The sequence below is a fragment of the Elephas maximus genome, chromosome 1 (assembly GCF_024166365.1).
Source record: "Elephas maximus indicus isolate mEleMax1 chromosome 1, mEleMax1 primary haplotype, whole genome shotgun sequence".
Taxonomy (NCBI): Eukaryota; Metazoa; Chordata; class Mammalia; order Proboscidea; family Elephantidae; genus Elephas; species Elephas maximus.
This window is the reverse complement of record NC_064819.1, coordinates 143,708,758-143,728,666: the sequence shown is the minus strand read 5'-3', so window position 1 is coordinate 143,728,666 and position 19,909 is coordinate 143,708,758. Positions and strand designations below refer to the sequence as shown.

Genomic DNA, 19,909 nt, shown 5'->3' with positions numbered 1-19,909 from the left:
ATGGGCAAAGGACTTGAATAGACATTTAAATGGCCAACAAGTACATCATGAGATGCTCAACACCATTAGTTATCAGGGGAATTTAAATCAAAACCACAGCGCCATACCATTCATACCACTAAAAAGAACCTGTTGTCAGGGAGCCAACTCCAACTTCTGGCTACCCCATGTGTGTCAGAGTAGAACTGTGCTCCACAGGGTTTTCAGTGGATGATGTTTCAGAAGTAGACAGCCTTTCTTCTGAGGTATGTCTGGGTGGACTTGAAGCTCCAACCTTTCTCTTTACAACACCCAGGGGGACTCCTAACAACCTATGGTCAGACTTCCCATCTACCTATCCTAAAGCAAAGCCTCACCCCTTCCCACAGGGGACAGGTCCACTGAGGAAACGGACCTATAGGAAAACCATACCAGTCAATTTTCCAGAAAAATCAGCTATCCAGATCCAGAATAATCAAATAAATAAAGAAAGAAAACGTATTTAAAGAAACAAACTACTGAGGAAACAGTAATAATCTATAGAACAGAACTTTAAAAACAAAAAACAGTTAATACATCCAGAACAATTCAAGAAAACACTGTACCGAAAAAAAAAAAAAAAAAAAAAAAACCAGCATGCTACAAAAAGGAACTGATTCTAAAAAAAAAAAAAAACTGATTGCTGGAATTTAAATATTCAAAATAAGAATTATAAGATAAAATAGAGGAAATGTTCAAAATATTACAAAAACAAAATAGGACAAAAAAGATCACAGACACAGAAAATCAATCCAGAAGGTCTATCAGCCCATATAAGAGCTTTATGAAAGAAATTGTAGGAAAGACAAAAAATATAGCTATTTTTAAATAACTAAGAAGTTCCCAGAGGAAAATCACACAAAGTAAAGTAATATGAATAAAACAGACTCACATTTCGACTCACCTGTGACACTTTAATATAAAAAAAAAGACAAAAAGATCAGTAATGTTTCCAGAAAGAAAACAACAAACACACAGATCACTGACAAAAGAATGAGAATCAGGATGGCATCAAACTTTTTTTACCCCAATATGATGCAAGTTTATAATGAAGTGTCCTAAGTAAAAGCTGCTGTCAACCTAGAATTCTATATTCAGCCAAATATCAATCAAATTTGAGTGCAAAACAAAAACATTTTCCAAATGCAAGTATGAGGAATCTTACCTCCTGAATACCTTTAGCTTGTGGAAGCAAACTGTGTACATACCTCAGCAAAATAAGGGACAAAACCTTGAAGGAGGAAGTCACAGGAATCAGGAAAGAATACTGTTAAGAGTAGAAGAGCGGAATAGAGAAATGTCCCTGGAGACTGCCGTGCAGCAGGTTTAGAGAAGGGTCCTCAGAGGGCTCCCAGAGGGGCCAAAACAAAGTGGATTGATAGTACCACTGAGAGACAAGGCGATCTTCAAGATATGACGAAGGTTTGTTATGCTTTTTTTCAAGAAATGATTAGAAATCCTAAAAATTCTAAAATGTGGAGAAATTAATACACTGTAAGAAAAAACAAATCACTTGGTTTGGATACCAGGAACACCTCCTTTTAGGTGCCTGGTCAGCTCTGTGTTAAAAAAATATTAGTTATCATAATAATATCAACAATCATTATGATTTTCAACTTTTGGGGCCAACCTATAGACAAAAGCTTGGAAGTTTTTAATTATGGTTATAGAACATAATTTCATGTTTTCACTCTTAGCAATGCACAGCTGATAGAAAATAGGAATTGAAACGGAAGAAAGAGGGGGAGATAGAGGCATTAACATCACCTTCTTACAAAGTGAGAGTTCCAGAGATATTGTTACTAGAACAAGACACAGAGATTTAAATGTGTTAATTTAAAATCAAAAGATAGTCAATAAAAAAAAAAAATAGAACAAATAAAATTAACAACTTTAAAAACTGGACAAATCGTGGGGTGAAGATGATAGGTAATACAAGTGTGCTAAATCTTCATGTGTCACAGTGTGGAATACCATTTAAAATTGGTAAGTTAAAAAAAATTTATTTTATTTTTTAAGATATATGTATATCGAGGAGTCCCTGAGTGGCACAAAGGGTTCAGTGTTTGACTACTAGCCAAAAGATTGTCGGTTGGAGCTCAATTAGAGGCATCTTGGAAGACAAGCCTGGTATTCTGCTTCCAAAAGGTCACAGCCTCGAAAACCCTATGGAGCAACTCTACTCTGAGCTTGGGGTGACCATGAGTCATAATCAACTCACCAGCAACTAACAACATGTATACTGACACATACATATATGTGTATGTGTATATACATACATATACGTATGTGGTGGACCGCTCACTCTTGAATAACTCAAAGCTTTTGGGTATTCTGTACATTTTGATGTTGTTAGGTGCCATCAAGTAGGTTCCAACTCATAACAACCCTATGCACAACAGAACAATACACTGCCTGGTCCTGCGCGATCCTTACAATCGTTGTTATGCTTGAGCCCATTGTTACAGTCACTGTGTTAATCCACCTCATTGAGGGTCTTCCTCTTTTCCGCTGACACTGTACTTTACTAAGCATGATGCCCTTCTCCAGGGACTGATCCCTCCTGACATGTCCAAAGTATGTAAGATGCAGTCTTGCCATCCTTGTTTCTAAGGAGCATTCTGGTTGTACTGCTTCCAAGACAGGTTTGTTCGTACTTTTGGCAGTCCATAGTATATTCAGTATTTTTCGCCAACACCAGAATTCTTCGTTCTTCCTTATTCATTGTCCAGCTTTTACATGCATATGATGCGATCGAAAATAGCATGGCTTGGGTCAGGCACACCTTAGTCTTCAAGGTGACATCCCTGCTTTTCAACACTTTAAAGAGGTCCTTTGCAGCAGATTTGCCCAGGGCAATGAGTCGTTTGATTTCTTGACGGCTGCTTCCATGGCTGTTGATTGTGAATCCAAGTAAAACAAAATTGTTGACAATTTCAATCTTTTCTGTTTATCGTGGTCCAGCTGTGAAGATTTTTGTTTTATTTATGCTGAGGTGTAATCTATACTGAAGGCTGTGGTCTTTGATCTTCGTCAGTAAGTGCTTCAAGTCCTCTTCACTTTCAGCAGTCAAGGTTGTGTCATCTGCATAAAGCAGGTTGTTAAGGAGTCTTCCTCCAATCGCTCTTCTTCATATAGTCCAGCTTCCTGGATTATTTGCTCAGCATACAGATTGAATATGCATGGTGAAAGGATATAATCCTAACGTACAACTTTCCTGACTTTAAACAACTCAGTATCCCACTGTCTGAACAACTGCCTCTTGATCTATGTACAGTTTCCTCATGAGCACAATTAAGTGTCCTGGAATTTCCATTCTTCTCAACATTACCCATAATTCGTTATGATCCACACGGTTGAATGCCTCTGCATAGTCAATAAAACACAGGTAAACATCCTTCTGGTATTCTCTGCTTTCAGCAAGGATCCATCTGACATTAGGAATGATATCCCTGGTCCCACGTCCTCTTCTGAACCTGACCTGAACTTCTGGCAGTTCCCTTTCGATGCAATGCTGCAACCATTTTTTAATTATCTTCAGTGTAATTTTGCTTGTATGCGATACTAATGATATTGTTTGATCATTTCCGCGTTCGGTTGGATCACCTTTCTTGGGAATAGGCATAAATATGGATCTCTTCTAGTCAGTTGGCCAGGTAGCTGTCTTCCAAATTTCTTGGCATACACGAGTAAGCACTTCCAGCACTGCATCCATTTGTTGAAACATCTCAATTGATATTCCGTCAATTCCTGCAGCCTTGTTTTTCGCCAATGCCTTCAGTGCAGTTTAGGCTTTTTCCTTCAGTACCATCGGTTCCTCATCATATGTTACCTCTTGAAATGGCTGAATGTCAACTAATTCTTTTTGGTATAATGACTCTGTGTATTCCTTCCATCTTCTTTTGATGCTTCCTGCATCGTTTAATATTTTCCCCGTATAATCCTCCACTATTGCAACTAGAGGCTTGAATTTTTTCTTCAGTTCTTTCAGCTTGAGAAATGCCAAGCGTGTTCTTCCCTTTTGGTTTTCTATCTCCAGCTCTTTGCACATGTCATTGTAATATTTTGTCTTCCTGAGCCGCCCTTTGAAATCTTGTGTTCAGTTCTTTTACTTCATCATTTCTTCCTTTTGCTTTAGCTGTTCAACGCTCAAAAGCAAGTTTCAGAGTCTCCTCTGACATCCAACTTGGTCTTTTCTTTCCTTCCTGTCTTTTCAATGATCTCTTCCTTTCTTCATATATGATTACCTTGATGTCATTCTACAACTCATCTGGTCTTCGGTCATTACTGTTCAATGCATCAAATCTATTCTTGAGATGGTCTCTAAATTCAGGTGGGATATACTCGCAGTCGTATCTTGGCTCTCATGGACTTGCTCTGATTTTCTTCAGTTTCAGCTTGAACTTACATATGAGCAACTGATGGTCTGTTCCACAGTAAGTCCCTGGCCTCGTTCTGACTGACGATGTTGAGGTTTTCCATCGTCTCTTTCCACAGATGTAGTTGATTTGATTCCTGTGTGTTCCATCTGGTGAGATTCACGTGTATAGTCACCGTTTATGTTGGTCAAAAAAGGTTTTGCAATGACGAAGTCGCTGCTCTTGCAAAATTCTGTCATTCGATCTCCAGCATTATTTCTGTCACCAAGGCCATATTTTCCAACTACCAATCCTTCTTCTTTGTTCCCAACTTTCACATTCCAATCACCAGTAATTATCACTGCATCTTGATGGCATGTTCGATCAATTTCAGACTGCAGAAGCTGATAAAAATCTTCTATTTCTTCATCTTTGGCCTTAGTGGTGGGCATGTAAATCTGAATAACAGTTGTATTAACTGGTCTTCCTTGTAGGCATATGGATATTATCCTACCACTGACAGCGTTGTACTTCAGGATAGATCTTGAAAAGTTCTTTTTGACAATGAATGCAATATCGTTCCTCTTCCAGTTGTCACTCCCAGCATAGTAGACTATATGATTGTCCGATTCAAAATGGCCAATACCAGTCCATTTCAGCTTACTAATGCCTAGGATACTTATGTTTATGTGTTCCATTTTATTAATCCCACTTTCTCAAAATACCAAAAAAAAAAAAAAAAAAACCCACTGCCATAGAGATGATTCTGACTCATAGTGACCCTATAGGACAGAGTAGAACTGCCTCATAGAGTTTCCAAGGAGCACCTGGTAGATTCAAACTGCTGACCTATTGGTTAGCAGCCGTAGCACTTAACCACTACGCCACCAGGGTTTCCTTCCCAAAATAGAATGTGGAAAAAACTATTTCCCAGACTCCATTTTAGCTAAGAAGGAGACATGACCCAAGCTCTGCCAATCAAACCTAACTCAGCAAAGAGCTACTTGAGGAAGGAGCCAGGCAGAGAGGAGTGCCTTTTTCTGGTACAAGCATGAAACATGTTTTTAGGTCAGATGAGGCAGCAACTGACCCAGCCATGTTGGCACACATGCAATTCATCCCAGCACATTAATGTTCTGTGCCTCTAAGAAACATATTAAAAGGCAAAGTATAACCACAAAGCTGACTTAAGTCTACCATACACTATACCTTTTGGTTCAGTCTGGCACATTTGTTCTCTTTTACAAGTGCTTATTGCATGGTTCTCCTCAATTTTTATGAATTTTTGCCCCTAACTCCATAACTCAGCAGGCTCAACCTTCCTTACTCTAGTTGCAAACCCTTCCTTACTCTAGTTTCAAATTTATACAGGTTTTAGGTGGTCTGGCCAACCTATTTTTCCCACAAGTCCTATTATTTTTAGTGAGCATTTGTGTAGAAATCAGAACTGCATAAATATATGAATTTCCTGATAGTAGGAAAAAAAACATTGCCGTAGAATCGATTCCAACTCACAGTAGAAATACCTGTACATTATTTAGAGAGAGGGAAATGGCCATCAGATAACAAAATATAGGAATGGTTAAAAATGGCTAGGTTTAGGGAAGTATGGCTAATTGCCTATATGAACAACTGCCCCCTTTGCCATGAGACCAGAAGAACTGGATGGTGCCTGGCTACCACTACTTAACATTTTGATCAAAGATTCTACAGAAGAATCCTGATCAAAAGGGGGAAAATGCAAAAAAGAATTTCAAATTTCATGGAATCCATACTTTCCGATGCCATGGAGGCTGGATTGTATCCCTGAAATGATTGCTCTGAGATAATTTTTAAACCTTAAGCTTTAAACTAAAAATATCCCCTGAAGCCTTCTTAAAACCAAACAATAGTTTAGCTTAACTAGTAAAGAATATTTGCCTTGAGCATTGTGCTCTTTTGAGATCTATCTTACAGGATCAAACTGACAACAGCAACTTGACAGATTAGATAGGAAGCTTAGAGGGCTGTATGTTTATGTTAATGGCAGAGAAACAACTCAGAAAAACAGGGAAAGAATGGTTAATCAATGTCACTGAATTATACACGTAGAAATTGTGGAATTGGTGCACGTTCTGATATGAATGTTCTCAATAACAAAACCAAATTATTTAAAAAAAAAAGTCTAGGTTAAGAGAGTGGGCCTATTAACAGAAGAGTGAAAATGTTGCTATATGTTTTATGGCCATGTTAATGTATGACTTTGATTTCATTATCACCTCAAAAAAAGAACAAAGCAAGAGGAACAAAGAAAAAATAAATAACAGTGAATCTATTCACATAAAAAAAGATCATAATGTATTGAAAAATAAGCTTAAGATATGTGGAATAGCTAGGTACACAAGAAATTATGTAACTTACATAATGATATAAAAGAATATAGGATCTGAATAAATGGAGTGACAAACCAAGTTCCTGGAAGAAAAAGCAAAAGCAAAAAAATATATATATATACATATACATACACACACATATATATGTTACTGAAAGTATATGCTTTTACAAGGGTTTATTATTCATGACTGATAAGAGTGGCTCAAATTTTGCAGTGGAAAAACTAAATGGGTAAATGGTATTTTTCCTCATTTAGTTTTTTAAAAACCTTTGTATGAAACAGTTTCAAAATTTTTTAGCATAAATTACCACAGACACTGCAAAACCAAGATCTTATAAAAGGCAAGAAAATCTTACCAATTATAGCATAAATGTTAAAATTTTGTAAATGCAAGTACCAGGTTATTCGGAAAAAGTAAGTTAAAGAGTCATCAAAGAACAGAAAGTCAACAAATGCAGATCCTTACATTACACCTAAAATGTTAACCTAAGAACACAATGTAACTATGCTCTTTTCTCACTATGAAATGAGGTAAAGGATTTTTTTTTCTTTTCACTGCTACTGATAACAGCAAAAGAGAATCATTTAAGCAAAAGGAAAATTATGAGTGAAATTCAAATAATTTAAGTGTATAAGGGGACACATCAAATAGGATTAGAAACAGCAAATGACAATTATATAATTTAATCTTGCTCTCTCCAGTTCCATGTAGAAGGGGGAAAAATAATGTCAAATGAAAGAAAATATGGTCGTATAATTTCCAAGGCGTATACAGCATTAGGAGCCCTGGTAGTGCAGTGGTTAAAGAGCCGGGCTGCTAACCAAAAGGTCGGTGCTTCAAACCCACCAGCCACTCCGCGGGAGAAAGATGTGGTAGTCTGCTTCTGTAAAGATTTGCAGCCTTGGAAATGCTGTGGGGCAGTTCTACGCTGTTCTATAGGGTCTCTATGAGTTGGAATCGACTAGATGGCAGTGGGTTTATACAGTATTTAGGAATGTTACTTTTTTAAAAGCACTGTACAAGTAGACACCTGTGGAAAAAATTCCTGAAATGTCATAAAACACACTGCAAACTGAAATTTAGAGGCGTTTCATCAGCAAAACTTGGGTAATAATTTTTAAAGCATGAAATAAGTGAATTGTAAAATAAATACTGTAACGTGAGGCACTGTTTACTTACTACAAAAATATCATGGTTCAAGAATTCAAGACCTGAGTTAGAATTACAGTTCTGCCACTATTAGCTGTGTTACTTAAGACACATTTCTAATTTTTCTGAGACTCGTTTTCCTCATCTCTGAAATGGGAGTAATAATTCTTAACATATAGGACAAGCGAAAGATTAAATCAGAACATACACAAAGTTCTGACAATAAAGCCTGGCATGAAATAGACTCAAACCGAGTACTACCTCTTCCCAGAAATACATGTCTATTATCAATATCTTTACACTTTCAAGTTACAATCAGAACACATCACAAACCACACAGTTATTTCATTATATCCAAAATAAAACATTTACAAATCCTGCTCAACTTCTGCTTGAGGGCTGACTGTGTAATAAGAAAGTAAAAGCTCTGAAGTCCAGCAAGCTGGGCTGAGCCCCTCTATGCCCCTCACTACATGTGTGGCCTAGAACAAGTTTCTAATTCTACCTTCTTCACATCCGTTTCTTTTTTTATAAAATAATGAAACTGATGTCTGATTTGAAGAGTTATTGTGAATATTAAAGTAGATAAGTATAAAACATGTAGTTTTAACTTTTCTATGTACCATTTACCAGGCACTAAGCTAAGCTCTGTAATATAAAATATATTACATAAAATTAGGTCAAAGCCCATAAATATTATTTTTAATCTTCAAATTATATCTAAAAAAATATAAGTCATACCAAAAATAGACCAGGTGGAAACAGTGATACTCTCCATGTATTTTTTCCTACAGGAATTACCAGTTCTTCCTTTAATGTCTATTAAAAAACCAAATGCCATATATTATTTTTGAAATTCAACAAATATTTTCCGAGCATCTACTATGAACTAGGCACTCTTCAAGACTCTAGGGATACAGCAATTATCAAAACACACAAAACTCTCTGCTCACATGTAGCTTACAGAAATTGGCCAACGTTCGGCCAAAGGTCTACAGGGAAGGACAAAATATAATAGTCACATCCCAGTGCAGCCTCTGAAAGCCTACAACCTGTTCCAACTAGTACAACTAACTAGTTGTGGTTGTGTAAAAGAAAATCCTATAGGTAGGATGATTGGGCAAAGGTGGAACCCAGTTCCAAATTATCAGTCCTCCTCTTTTGGAGGAGAATGAAAAACTGTTCTTATCAGATATGATGACATTACCCCACCTGTCTTCTCTGCAAGGTCAAACTACCTCCAAAATAATTCAAACATAAAAAGGAGACATCATTTCCTTACACCTAAAAAAAAAAAAAAAAAAGCATTTAATTTTATCCCAGATACTTAAGGTTAAGAATAGTTTTGAATCATTCCTTAAACAGGTTTTTATATTAGAAGCTTACTATAATCATGAAAGAAATACAGTAAATTTTTAACAAATGACTTAAAATAACCTTACCTTACAGGCTACCATCAGGAAAATATAAACTATTCCCAATGACTAAACAGAACATGTTAGATCAATGATAATTTTAAACCCAAATATCCTTGTACTATAAAAGAGACATAGAATTTCCATCTGGAAATATCCTTGAATTGTATGTTTTTACTAAAGGTGTATTTAGAGAAAGAAGCAGAAAGAAGAGTCCTAATTTGTTTTCCATCTGACAGATCACCAGTTTTTCTGACATACAAATTAAACATTTGGATTTCATTATAATACACGCCCTAAAATAAAAGTATCACCATACTATTTATTCGGAATTATAACATAAAATACGTTTAATTTACAATGTCAAAAGCAAGGCCCCACTATGGAAACTTAAGTGATGCTAATCATGAAACTTGGCTTAAGAGAGGCCTCTAGTGGTTACCGGTAGTAACTACCTTCTCTTCCCACCCCCAACCCCCACTCTTTGGGAATGTTCTTATTCTCTTCCTCCCTCTCTCTCTCTAATATAAATGAAAAATCTCAAACAAAATAGCTACTATTCAATCGCTGAATTATTCAAATAAGTCCAAGAAAACCAAAAAATCCCAGTGCCGTCCAAGAATCAACTAAAAAAATATATAACTACTAGGACTTAACCATTATGGGACTCTCTAAAGGCAAATTCTTCAAGTTCCTCATAAAACCAGTTTAGAGCCATTCACTACAAAGCATAGACCATAAACATTATCTTGCAAGTGTGAGCAATTTTAATAAAAATGAAATCTATGGTAGTCTAAATAGCTCTATTTAAAAAAGAAAAAAACTTAAAAAGTCTACACAGACTTAATGTCACAATATATAACCCACAGGTTTCTGTATCTCTTCAATGGTACTATGAGCCTTCTAAACATACTTTGTGCTATTCACAAATACTTAAACTGATTAAGACACAGGTGCAAATACATAAGACTATACAAACTTGGATCTTTAAATATAAATGACTACCCACATCCAGGTGACTGAGGTTTAACTCCTTCCCACTTCCACACCTACAATACCCCTTCCCAGATACTGAGCCCTCCCTCTCAACTATGGTCACTCCTTCATGCCACAGCTGGATTCACGCCAGCTTCTGTGTCACATCTAATATCCCTGAAACCTTGTCCTACTCCTATAACCTACCTGTTATGGATAAAATTGTATCCCCCCAAAAATATATGTTGAAGTCCTCGCCCCTATACCTGTGTATGTATGTGATCCTTCTTGGAAACAGGGTCTTTGTTATGTCAATTAGGTCATACAAGAGTAGGATGGATACTTAACATAATCACTTCTGAGCTATAAAAAGAACAGAATAGACACAGAGATGAATACAGGGGACAAGATGCTCTATGAAGACAGACACACATGGCAGGTGCATCTACGAGCCCAGGAAGGCCAGGGATTGCTAGCAGCTACCAGAAGCTGAAATAGACAAAAAAGAACCTCCCTCTAGAGCCATATCCCAAATTCAGATACTAGCCTCCTAAATTGTGAGCAAATACACACCTGTTAATTAAAGACAACCACTGTGGTACTTTTTTTTTTTTATGGCGGCCCTAGGTAACAAAGACACTACCCTTAAAATACTCTGAGACAGAAATGCCCCAATACATAGCCAAAGAACAACCATTTGGACCTATGGGCACATCTTCATCTTCTGCTACACAATTTAAGTTTAAAAGAGAAAGGAACGGGAAAAGAGGAGAGTGGAGAAAGTAAAGAATATCCTTTCTACACTATTTCATAATCTTGATAAAATTTTAAAAACAGCAACAATAACAAAGTACCTGCCAAGAATCTCAAAAAGATAGGAGATAGTTTCAGGAGAATAGGGGAAAAACAGAAGCCATGAGACAGTATCTTGTACTGTATATAATAGAGAGAAAACCTTAAAAGAAGCAGTACATAAAAAAAGTACATAGTGGCCATGAAAGTCATAAAGGTCAGAAGGTCAATCCTGGGGCCAGCACAAGAACAAAAAGGAACTAACCCAGGCTGATCTCCTCCAGCTCTGAATTCCATGACAGGACAGAGACCCACCTGTAATGAAGAGAAGGAAACAAGAGGAGAAAAGGCTCTGAAAAGCCCAAATGGATACAATAAAATTTGAATAGTAAAAGCTTCTGCTCTTGATTCATAGGGAAACATTGCAGGCCTTCTCTGGCCAATTACTTGCTCAGTTATAAAGTTCAGTCATTTGGATCCCACGCACACGTAGGTGATAATGTGACAGCAAAAACTACGATGAAATTTAAATTTAAAAAGGCTTAAAACCATAAAAATTAAGCATAGCAACTTATTAGATAGATAAACAGCCATATACCTCAATAAATGTAAATGTTTTAACATGGTATATAAAATCCATGTTCATTTGAGCTGAATTATCTAGAAAAGATAAAATTACATATATTACATTTTCTTTGACAAAATATTAAGTGAACAAATTTTGAAAAAAAGTGCCACCAAAAGGTCAAAAAAGTTTTAAAGTTGCTACACAAAATGAGCATTAAATCGACAGCAACTAACAACAACAATAATTTATGCAGAAAAGGAATTATTCATAAGAATTCATTTGTCAATGCTCAGAATTGGAGACCCTTTTAACTCAGTACTGAAGTCACTCATGAGGTTCACCCTTTAGCCAAAGATTAGATAGGCCCATAAAACAAAACAAGACTAAATGGGCACACCAGCCCAGGGGCAAGGACCAGAAGGTAGGAGGGGGCAGGAATGCTGATAACGGGGAACCCACAGTTGAGAAGTGGAGAGTGTTTACGTGTCGTGGGGTTGGCAACCAACATCACAAAACAATATGTGTATTAATTGTTTAATGAGAAACTAATTTTCTCTGTAAACCATCTAAAGTACAATTAAAAAAAAAATTCATTCCTCAAAGGTTACATAGAGCTGAGATTTTCTGTAGAGTTCATTTCACTTTGCCTTTCAGAATAGATGAAATGGTCCTATTCTAATGAGAATTCAAATCAGTAATTTCTATATACCATTAAAAAATGGATAACTTTTTTAAAAAATCAATAAAACAAAGCACAAGGCCAAAGGGAAACATTTAAATAAATGTTTTATTTAAAATAAACTAGTGGATTTATTCATAAAGCCATATTCTAGAGTTACTTTTTAAACTTTTGTATAAGCACCAACAATAAGAAAAAGCACCAAACTCAGAAAAGTTCGATATTATAACAATTTTCATGGGACACTGTCAACCTTTCTCTTGTTGATATCCATAATAATCATTCAGCAAGTATTTATTGAGCATCAGTCCTATTCTAGGAATTGTTTCAGGTACAGTGAACCAACAGACAAAAATCCCTGCCATCACAGAGCTTACCTTCTAATAGAGAAAGATCAACAATATAAATAATAAAATTACATAATACGTTAGATAGTGCTAATCTCTACAGAGAAAAAGAAAGAAAAAAATGTAAAAGGGAGTCTTGGTATGAGGGGTGGGGTTCAAAACAAAACAAAGTAGTCAAGGAAAGCCTTAATGAGAAGATTATATTTGAGTAATGCCCTAAGAGATTAAGAGTGAACAATGGGGTGTTTGGGGAAAGAGCGTTTCTGGAAGGATGCATGGGCCAATGGGATGTGAAATGTAGTCAGTTCAGGTGTAGGCCGTGGTAAGGAAATTGACTTTTCCACTAAGTTTAATGGAAAATCAATGAGGCCTTTGAGAACAGAAGGGAAATGATCTAACTCACGTTTTAAAGGTTCAATTCTGCCAATGGGAAGGACAGGTCAGAAGCAGAGACAGTAGTTAGGATGCTACAGCCAAAACCAAGATGAGGAATGCTAGTGGTTTGGACCAGGGTCAAGGATAACAGCAATACAGGTGGTGGTAAGATTTTGGCTATACTGTGTAGGTAAAGCCAACAAGATCTGATTTTGGATTGAATGTCGGAAGGCAGGGCATGAAAGAAAGAGAAATCAAGACTCCAAGGTGTAACGTTGTTAATTGTTGTCGACTTGATTCCAACTCATGGGGAACCCGTGTGTGCAGAGTAGTACTGCTGCATAAGGTTTTCAAGGATGTAAATGCTCTGGAGTAGATAGCCAGGCCTGTCTTCCCAGGCACCATTGGGTGGGTTCGAATTGTCAACTTTTTGGCTAGTAAAGGTATAAAGGCAACTCATATTTATTTCAATAATTAACATAAAATCTGATCGTCATTTAAAGTGTAAGGGTGTAAGAATTACAATCAATTTTTTTTTCTCTGTAAACATGTGGGTATCACCTACACCGCATCATTTTTTCTTTTCTTTTTTTTTTTTGCAGTGCACATGTAGTTGATTCTGCCTAAGTTAAATGACAATATGATGTTCGAAATTTTGAGTTTCTTTCAAAGCCTGTCAAAAGTTAAACTCTTTTCCATAGGCAGCTTCTCTGAATTTCTACTCATTTAAGAAAAACCTTTCTTTCAAGTTTGACAGCACCTCAAGGACTGTCAGCATTCTGCTCAGCCACTGCTTTGTTAACAGTGCAGCTCACTTTTTAACTCATTTTGAATGTGGTCTGTATCTCAGCAGGAAAGTCCATTAAAGCCCACAACGCTTAAACACTGTTCTTACTCCAGGGAAGGCTTGGGAAAGAACGGCTCTACTTATGAGCTCCTGTTTTACATCAGTGTGACAGCTGAGCTGGGTTATAACGAGAAAATGAACAAAGGGTACGGACAGGGCTGAATGACAAAAGAAACTCCTCCTGGCTAAAACACACCAAAGGTTCTTCCTGAGTCTATAAAAAAGGCCCAGTACAAGCTGAAGTAAAGGAAACTAATCAAAGGGAGGAGAGTGCTTCTTTTAATTTTAACACATATGGAGCCCTGGTGGCACAGTGGTTAAGAGCTCAGCTGCTAACCAAAAAGGTCCGCAGTTCGAATCCACCAGTCGCTCCTTGGAAACCCTATGGGACAGTTCTACTCTGTCCTGCAGGGTCACTTTGAGTCAGAATTGACTCCATGGCAATGGGTTTCATTTTATAACACATATACATAAAAGTGCACGTAAGAATTCAGTTCAACTGATTTTCAAAAATTGAACTTATGTAACCAGCACCCAGAACAAGAAACCATTACCAGCAACTCAAAACTGAACTCCCCTCCATGCTCCCTTCTAATTATTATCTGCCTAATGGTAATCACTGGCCTGACTTCCAACACAATAGCTTTATTTTGTCTATTTTTAAATTTTATATAAATGGAATCATACAGTATATATTGAGTCTGACTTTTTTAAGTCAAGTTATGTTTGTGAGCTGAATACACAATGTTCCATTAAATTTTTATTTCTGCCCTGAGAACAGAACTAGATGGTACCCGGCCACCACTAACGGTTCTAACCAGGGCTACAAGAGATGGGCCCTGATATAATAGTAGACATAATGTGGGGCAGAACCTCATATTCTTTAAAAAAAAGACTACTCCACTGGTTGAGACTGGAGGATCCCCCAGATTACTGGCCCAAGATACTCATCAAACTTTAAAACAGAACTAACCTCTGAAGTCACCTTGTACTAAATAACAAGTTGGCTCAACAAATAATGAATATTACTGTGCTCCTTTAAAAAACCACCTATATGAGACTAAGGAAACTCTGGTGGTGTAGTGGTTAAGAGCTACAGCTGCTAACCAAAAGGTTGGCTGTTTGAATTCACCAGGCACTCTTTGGAAACCCTACGAGGCAGTTCTACTCTGTTCTATAGGGTCGCTATGAATCAGAATCGCCTCGACTGCAACAGGCTTTTTTCGTTTTGCTTTGTTTTGTTTTTTTACGAGACTAAATGGTCAACAAATACTTTAAAACAACAGAATGTAAGGGAGCAAGGAAACTAGAGTAATGGAAATAGAACAACCTGAACAGAAATTATGAAAATGTTCATGCATTGTGAAGAATGTAACCAATGTCACTGAGCAACTTGTGTAAAAAATGTTGAATGGGAACATAAACTACTATGTAAACCTTCACAAAAAACACAGTAAAATATTGTTTTTAATTTTTTTATTTCCTTCATCCTCATTGCAAAATAATATTCTATTTACCTATTATTTATCCAGTTGACAGGCACCTAGGTAGTTTACAGGTTGGGGCTATTACACATAGTGCTTCTATGAACATTCTTGTGCTTATTTATTTTGTGCATTTCAGTTGCATATACACTTGAAGTGGAATTTCTGGGTCACAGGACTCAGGGAGATACTGCCAAACAACTTTCCAAAAGTTATGTACCAATTCATACTTGCAACATTAATATATGAGAGTTTGGGTGGTTCCATAGCCTTGCAGACACTTGGTATTTGAGGTATTTTTCATTTTAGCCGGAATGGTGTGTCTTTAGTGGTACTGCATTGTGGTTTTAATTTGCATTTCCTGATAACTAAAGAAATAAGCAACTTTTCATGTTTAGGAGCCATTTGGAGATCTTCCTTTGTCAAGGGCCCAACCAACCTTTGCCTATTTTTCTATTGAGATGTCTGCCTGTTTCTTTTTCATTATAAAAGTACTTTATATTTCTGGCTATGAGTTTCCACAAGCTTCTTCAAATCTTTGGGCTGTCTATTTACAGTCTTATTGGTGTCTTTTGATGAATACATTTTCTTAATTTTAATGAAGTCCAATTTATCAGCCTTTCTATTGTTCTATTTCAGAAGTCTTTGCCTGCACAGATTCCCCTGTGCTTGCTCCCAGGAGCTATACACTTTTTTCCTTTCACAATTAGATCTGCAATCCATCTGGAATTGACTTTTGCATGGTAAGAGTTCAGATACATTATTTTCCACAGGGATACCCAATTGAACCAGCATGACTTATTGAAGAGACCACCTTTTGCAATGTCACCTTTGTCCAGAATCAGATGACCAGTGGGTCTGTTTCTGGACTCTAATCAGTTCCACTGGTCTACTTTTCTATCCTTACACCAATACAACAATGTCTTAATCACTATAGCCTTAAAATAGATCTTGATATTGTTAATTAAACCCTCTGGCTTTGTTCTTTCTCAATATTGTCTTGGCTATTCTTGACCTTACAATTGATTAACATGGTATATGCTTCAATTTATTTGAGTCTCCTTTAATTAATTTCTCTGAATAATATTTTGTGATTTTCTTTGTAAAGTTCTTACATACCTATCATTAAATTTTACCTAGAAAAATTTTTGATGCTATTCTAAACCCAAACCCGCTGCTGTCAAGTTGATTCCAACTCACAGCAACCCTATAGGACAGAGGAAAACTATGCCACAGGGTTTCCAAGGAGCAGCTGGTGAGTTCAAACTGCCAACCTTTTGGTTAGCAGCCATAGTTCTTAACCACTGCACCATAAGGGCTCCATAACAAAGCCAAGTGTCCAATTAGCTCTCTTTTGCTACATGAAGAAAAACAGAAGATGTACCATGATCAGCAATGAAAAGAGTTACAAATAGACACAAAGTAATCAAGAAACGACAAGCTAGCTTTCACTGTCCCAACTAGAAGGTCATCATCTAGAAAAATAACATGATGAATGCATCCCAACACAAAACTAAAATAATGACACTATCAGGTCAGGTTTCGTGCATCACTTCTCACTAGCGGAGGTCTCTAGTCTCCTCTATCATCTTTCTCAGCAGGAAAGAGTCCTGCAGAAACTGGATCTACATTCCAGGATCATAAAAATATGCAACCAGTAGATTTAATAAAAGAGCACTCCATACAGATGGATAGATAGAGAGAAATAAATTTAAAATGTCCCCTTCTTTCTTCCTGTATCTCTTCTTTCTTTGCCTTCATAGTCACCGATTTAAGGTGTTATTGCATATATTTTTTACTGTAAACTGCTACAACTCCTTTTGAGATGTAGAAGGGATATAAATAAGTAAATTCAGTTCTAAAAGTCCTTGCCCGAATCATCTATCAATAACCTCCACCTCTCTATGACAAAATATCATATCCCCATGCACAGGCACTATTCACACTAAAACTACAAACCTCAGGATAAGTGAAGGTTATTGTAAACAAGAAGCCTGATCTCGTATAAACACTGTCAGCTTCAGTTTAACCATAATTAGGAACATTTCCCTATTGAAAGAAAACTCTGTGTCTGACTTGATTTGATAATGCCAGCAAAAAGCATTAAATTATTATTTCCATGCAGTTAACAAAAAAACTCAATCTGAAATACTGCTCTTAATTATGGCAACTACAAATATAAAGGCTCAGAATACTGTTGAAACAATTCATAACCATGTCAAGTGTCAAGTGAGTCTATAAAAATATTTACTGTAACAAATCTTAAATCCTGTACTAAATTATAAAACGATCTTCACCTAAAATCATCTCATCCTACATTTCTATGGCAGTGGTATCTGCAGATTATCTTAATGTAACATACCTAAGAAACAATGCATGAAAGCTTGAGAATGCCAAGGCTCTAAAAAATAGTGAATGTAAAATATCCCAGGTCTTGGGACTCACTTACTATTGCAGCAAATCAAGGAAAAAGCATAATACGTGTAACTGTTACCTAAACTTTAAGAGGTAAGACCATGACAAAAAAACAGCCTAATCTTCCTAACTGGATTTTTTGGGTTAATCTTCCTAATACCAATATGGCAATAGATGCACTTTGGCTTATCTAGACATTAATATAATGGATATCAGTTGTAGACAAGTAAATGAGAATTAAATTATATTCTTGAAAGAATACTATGTGAATCCTATTCATAATAAGAACAATATCAATTTAATCAGGCCAAAGCTCAAAGCTCAAGAGACTACTTAGATTAAAAAAAAACTGTAAATCAGCAGCCAGAATCACACAACTTGACATGAAAACTGCGATCCACACTATTAAGGCGATACAAAGAGTGATTTCTTAAAAATAATCCATCCCTATCTCTTTTGGAGAGAAGACAAATGAAAATTCAACCACACCATTTACCTGACTGAATTAAACCTAGCTTATCAGGCCATAACCAATCAGAAGTTACAATCAAAGATGATCTCAATATCCCTGATGTGCTTCCTTCTTTGCTCTACTCCATTATTCACACAACTCAGCCCAAGCTGGCTGCATGAAGAACACAGTTTTGTAATATTTTAAACAAAAAGAACTATGAAGACAAAAGAAACGCTAAAGTAATTCATTTCCTGAGCATCAAGCTGATTATACAGCACACATTCTTTTCACACTGCCAACTTAAAAATTTTAAATAAGTTGAAAATGTTCACAAAGCTCACATTTGAAAACAATTCTTTGCAAACATTTAATAAATATGGCCCAAGATTCCGAAGAAATGACATTCTATCAATCATGAAATATGTTATACAGGTAGTCCCAAACTTACGACGAATTAGTTAGGATGAACTGCACTTAGGACTGTCTGTTTTTGTTTTTTATATCTTAGCACAATATGTGCTACATACAGTATTGCAGCGCATAATTTGCTGATGTTATCATTCTCTGAAGTTCACTCACAGATGTTCAACTTTATGATTTACTGTTCAAAACACTGCCATATAGCAGAGGAAAGAAATGCTGAAGAAGAGATAATGAGGAAGAGGAAGGAGAGAATTTGTCAAAAAATTTTATAGTGAAAAGATTAGCTGAAGTTTTTTCTAAACTAAATCAGAAGCTTTAGTTGCTTGAAAACATGGACCCAAACACTGATCACTTTATTAAAGTTAATAGGCAGGTTTGGGAAGTAGTGAGATGCTATCACGAAATACATGAAGAAAAAAAGAAAAGGAACGTACAGACAACTCTACTAATTTTCTAGCTAGAAATGCCATCCTCATTCTCAGGGATAATCCAGATGATCCACAGCCTTCCTGAAGTCCAGTTACTACTGCAACTGACAAAATGCCAACGTCATACAACTCTCTTTCATCCTCCAAGTAAATTTTTAAGATTTGTGTATTTTTTTAAGTATGTATGTATTAAAATGTATGTGTAAGTTTACATGTAATGTTTCCAATGCACAAAGACGAGTAAAGACTGAATTTATGAACATATTGATAATAAAAGATAATAATGAAAACTAAAAAAAAAGAATTACAACAAAGCCGTGGGAGCAGAGCCCCATTCCAAGTCAGGAACTACTGTATTCATACCTTGCAAACTGTATCCACATCCCAAGGTATAATAGTCCTCAGATCAATGACTTCACAAGACACTCCAAGTTTTTCCTGCGCCATGGAAGCCACCTCTCGGATCACATGAACCTGAATGCAGGAAATAAATATGCAAAGAATGACTACCTGGGTTCAGGCCTGGAAAACTAATAGAATTCTGACATCATTAATAGACATGGTGTTTAAAGTCAGAGGAACTGATCTGTATAGAGAACTAATAAACTTGTTTCGACAGGTTAAATGTAATATCCTGCCAAAATAATCAAATATAGAGGTCTAACAAACAGTTGGAAATACAGTCTTAGAAAAAAGAAGAGCGGTCAGCACTATAAATAGCAACTCTAAAGACATCAGCATAAACAAAACCATGGGCGTAGATGGGGTTTCTAGAGAAAGCATGTAGAAAGAAAAGGGCAGCAATCA

The 19,909-nt window shown here is 36.4% G+C and overlaps 1 protein-coding gene across 5 annotated transcripts in view; it reads right to left on the bottom strand.

Annotated features, from left to right (window-relative positions):
- BCKDHB (branched chain keto acid dehydrogenase E1 subunit beta) overlaps positions 1-19,909 on the bottom strand; it is a 632,618-nt gene that overhangs the window by 483,574 nt on the left and 129,135 nt on the right. For all 5 annotated transcript variants that reach the window (XM_049896118.1, XM_049896136.1, XM_049896108.1 and 2 more), the window contains exon 8: positions 19,466-19,576. In XM_049896118.1, the coding sequence (XP_049752075.1) occupies positions 19,466-19,576 (111 nt within the window). The remainder of the gene's footprint in view (positions 1-19,465; positions 19,577-19,909) is intronic.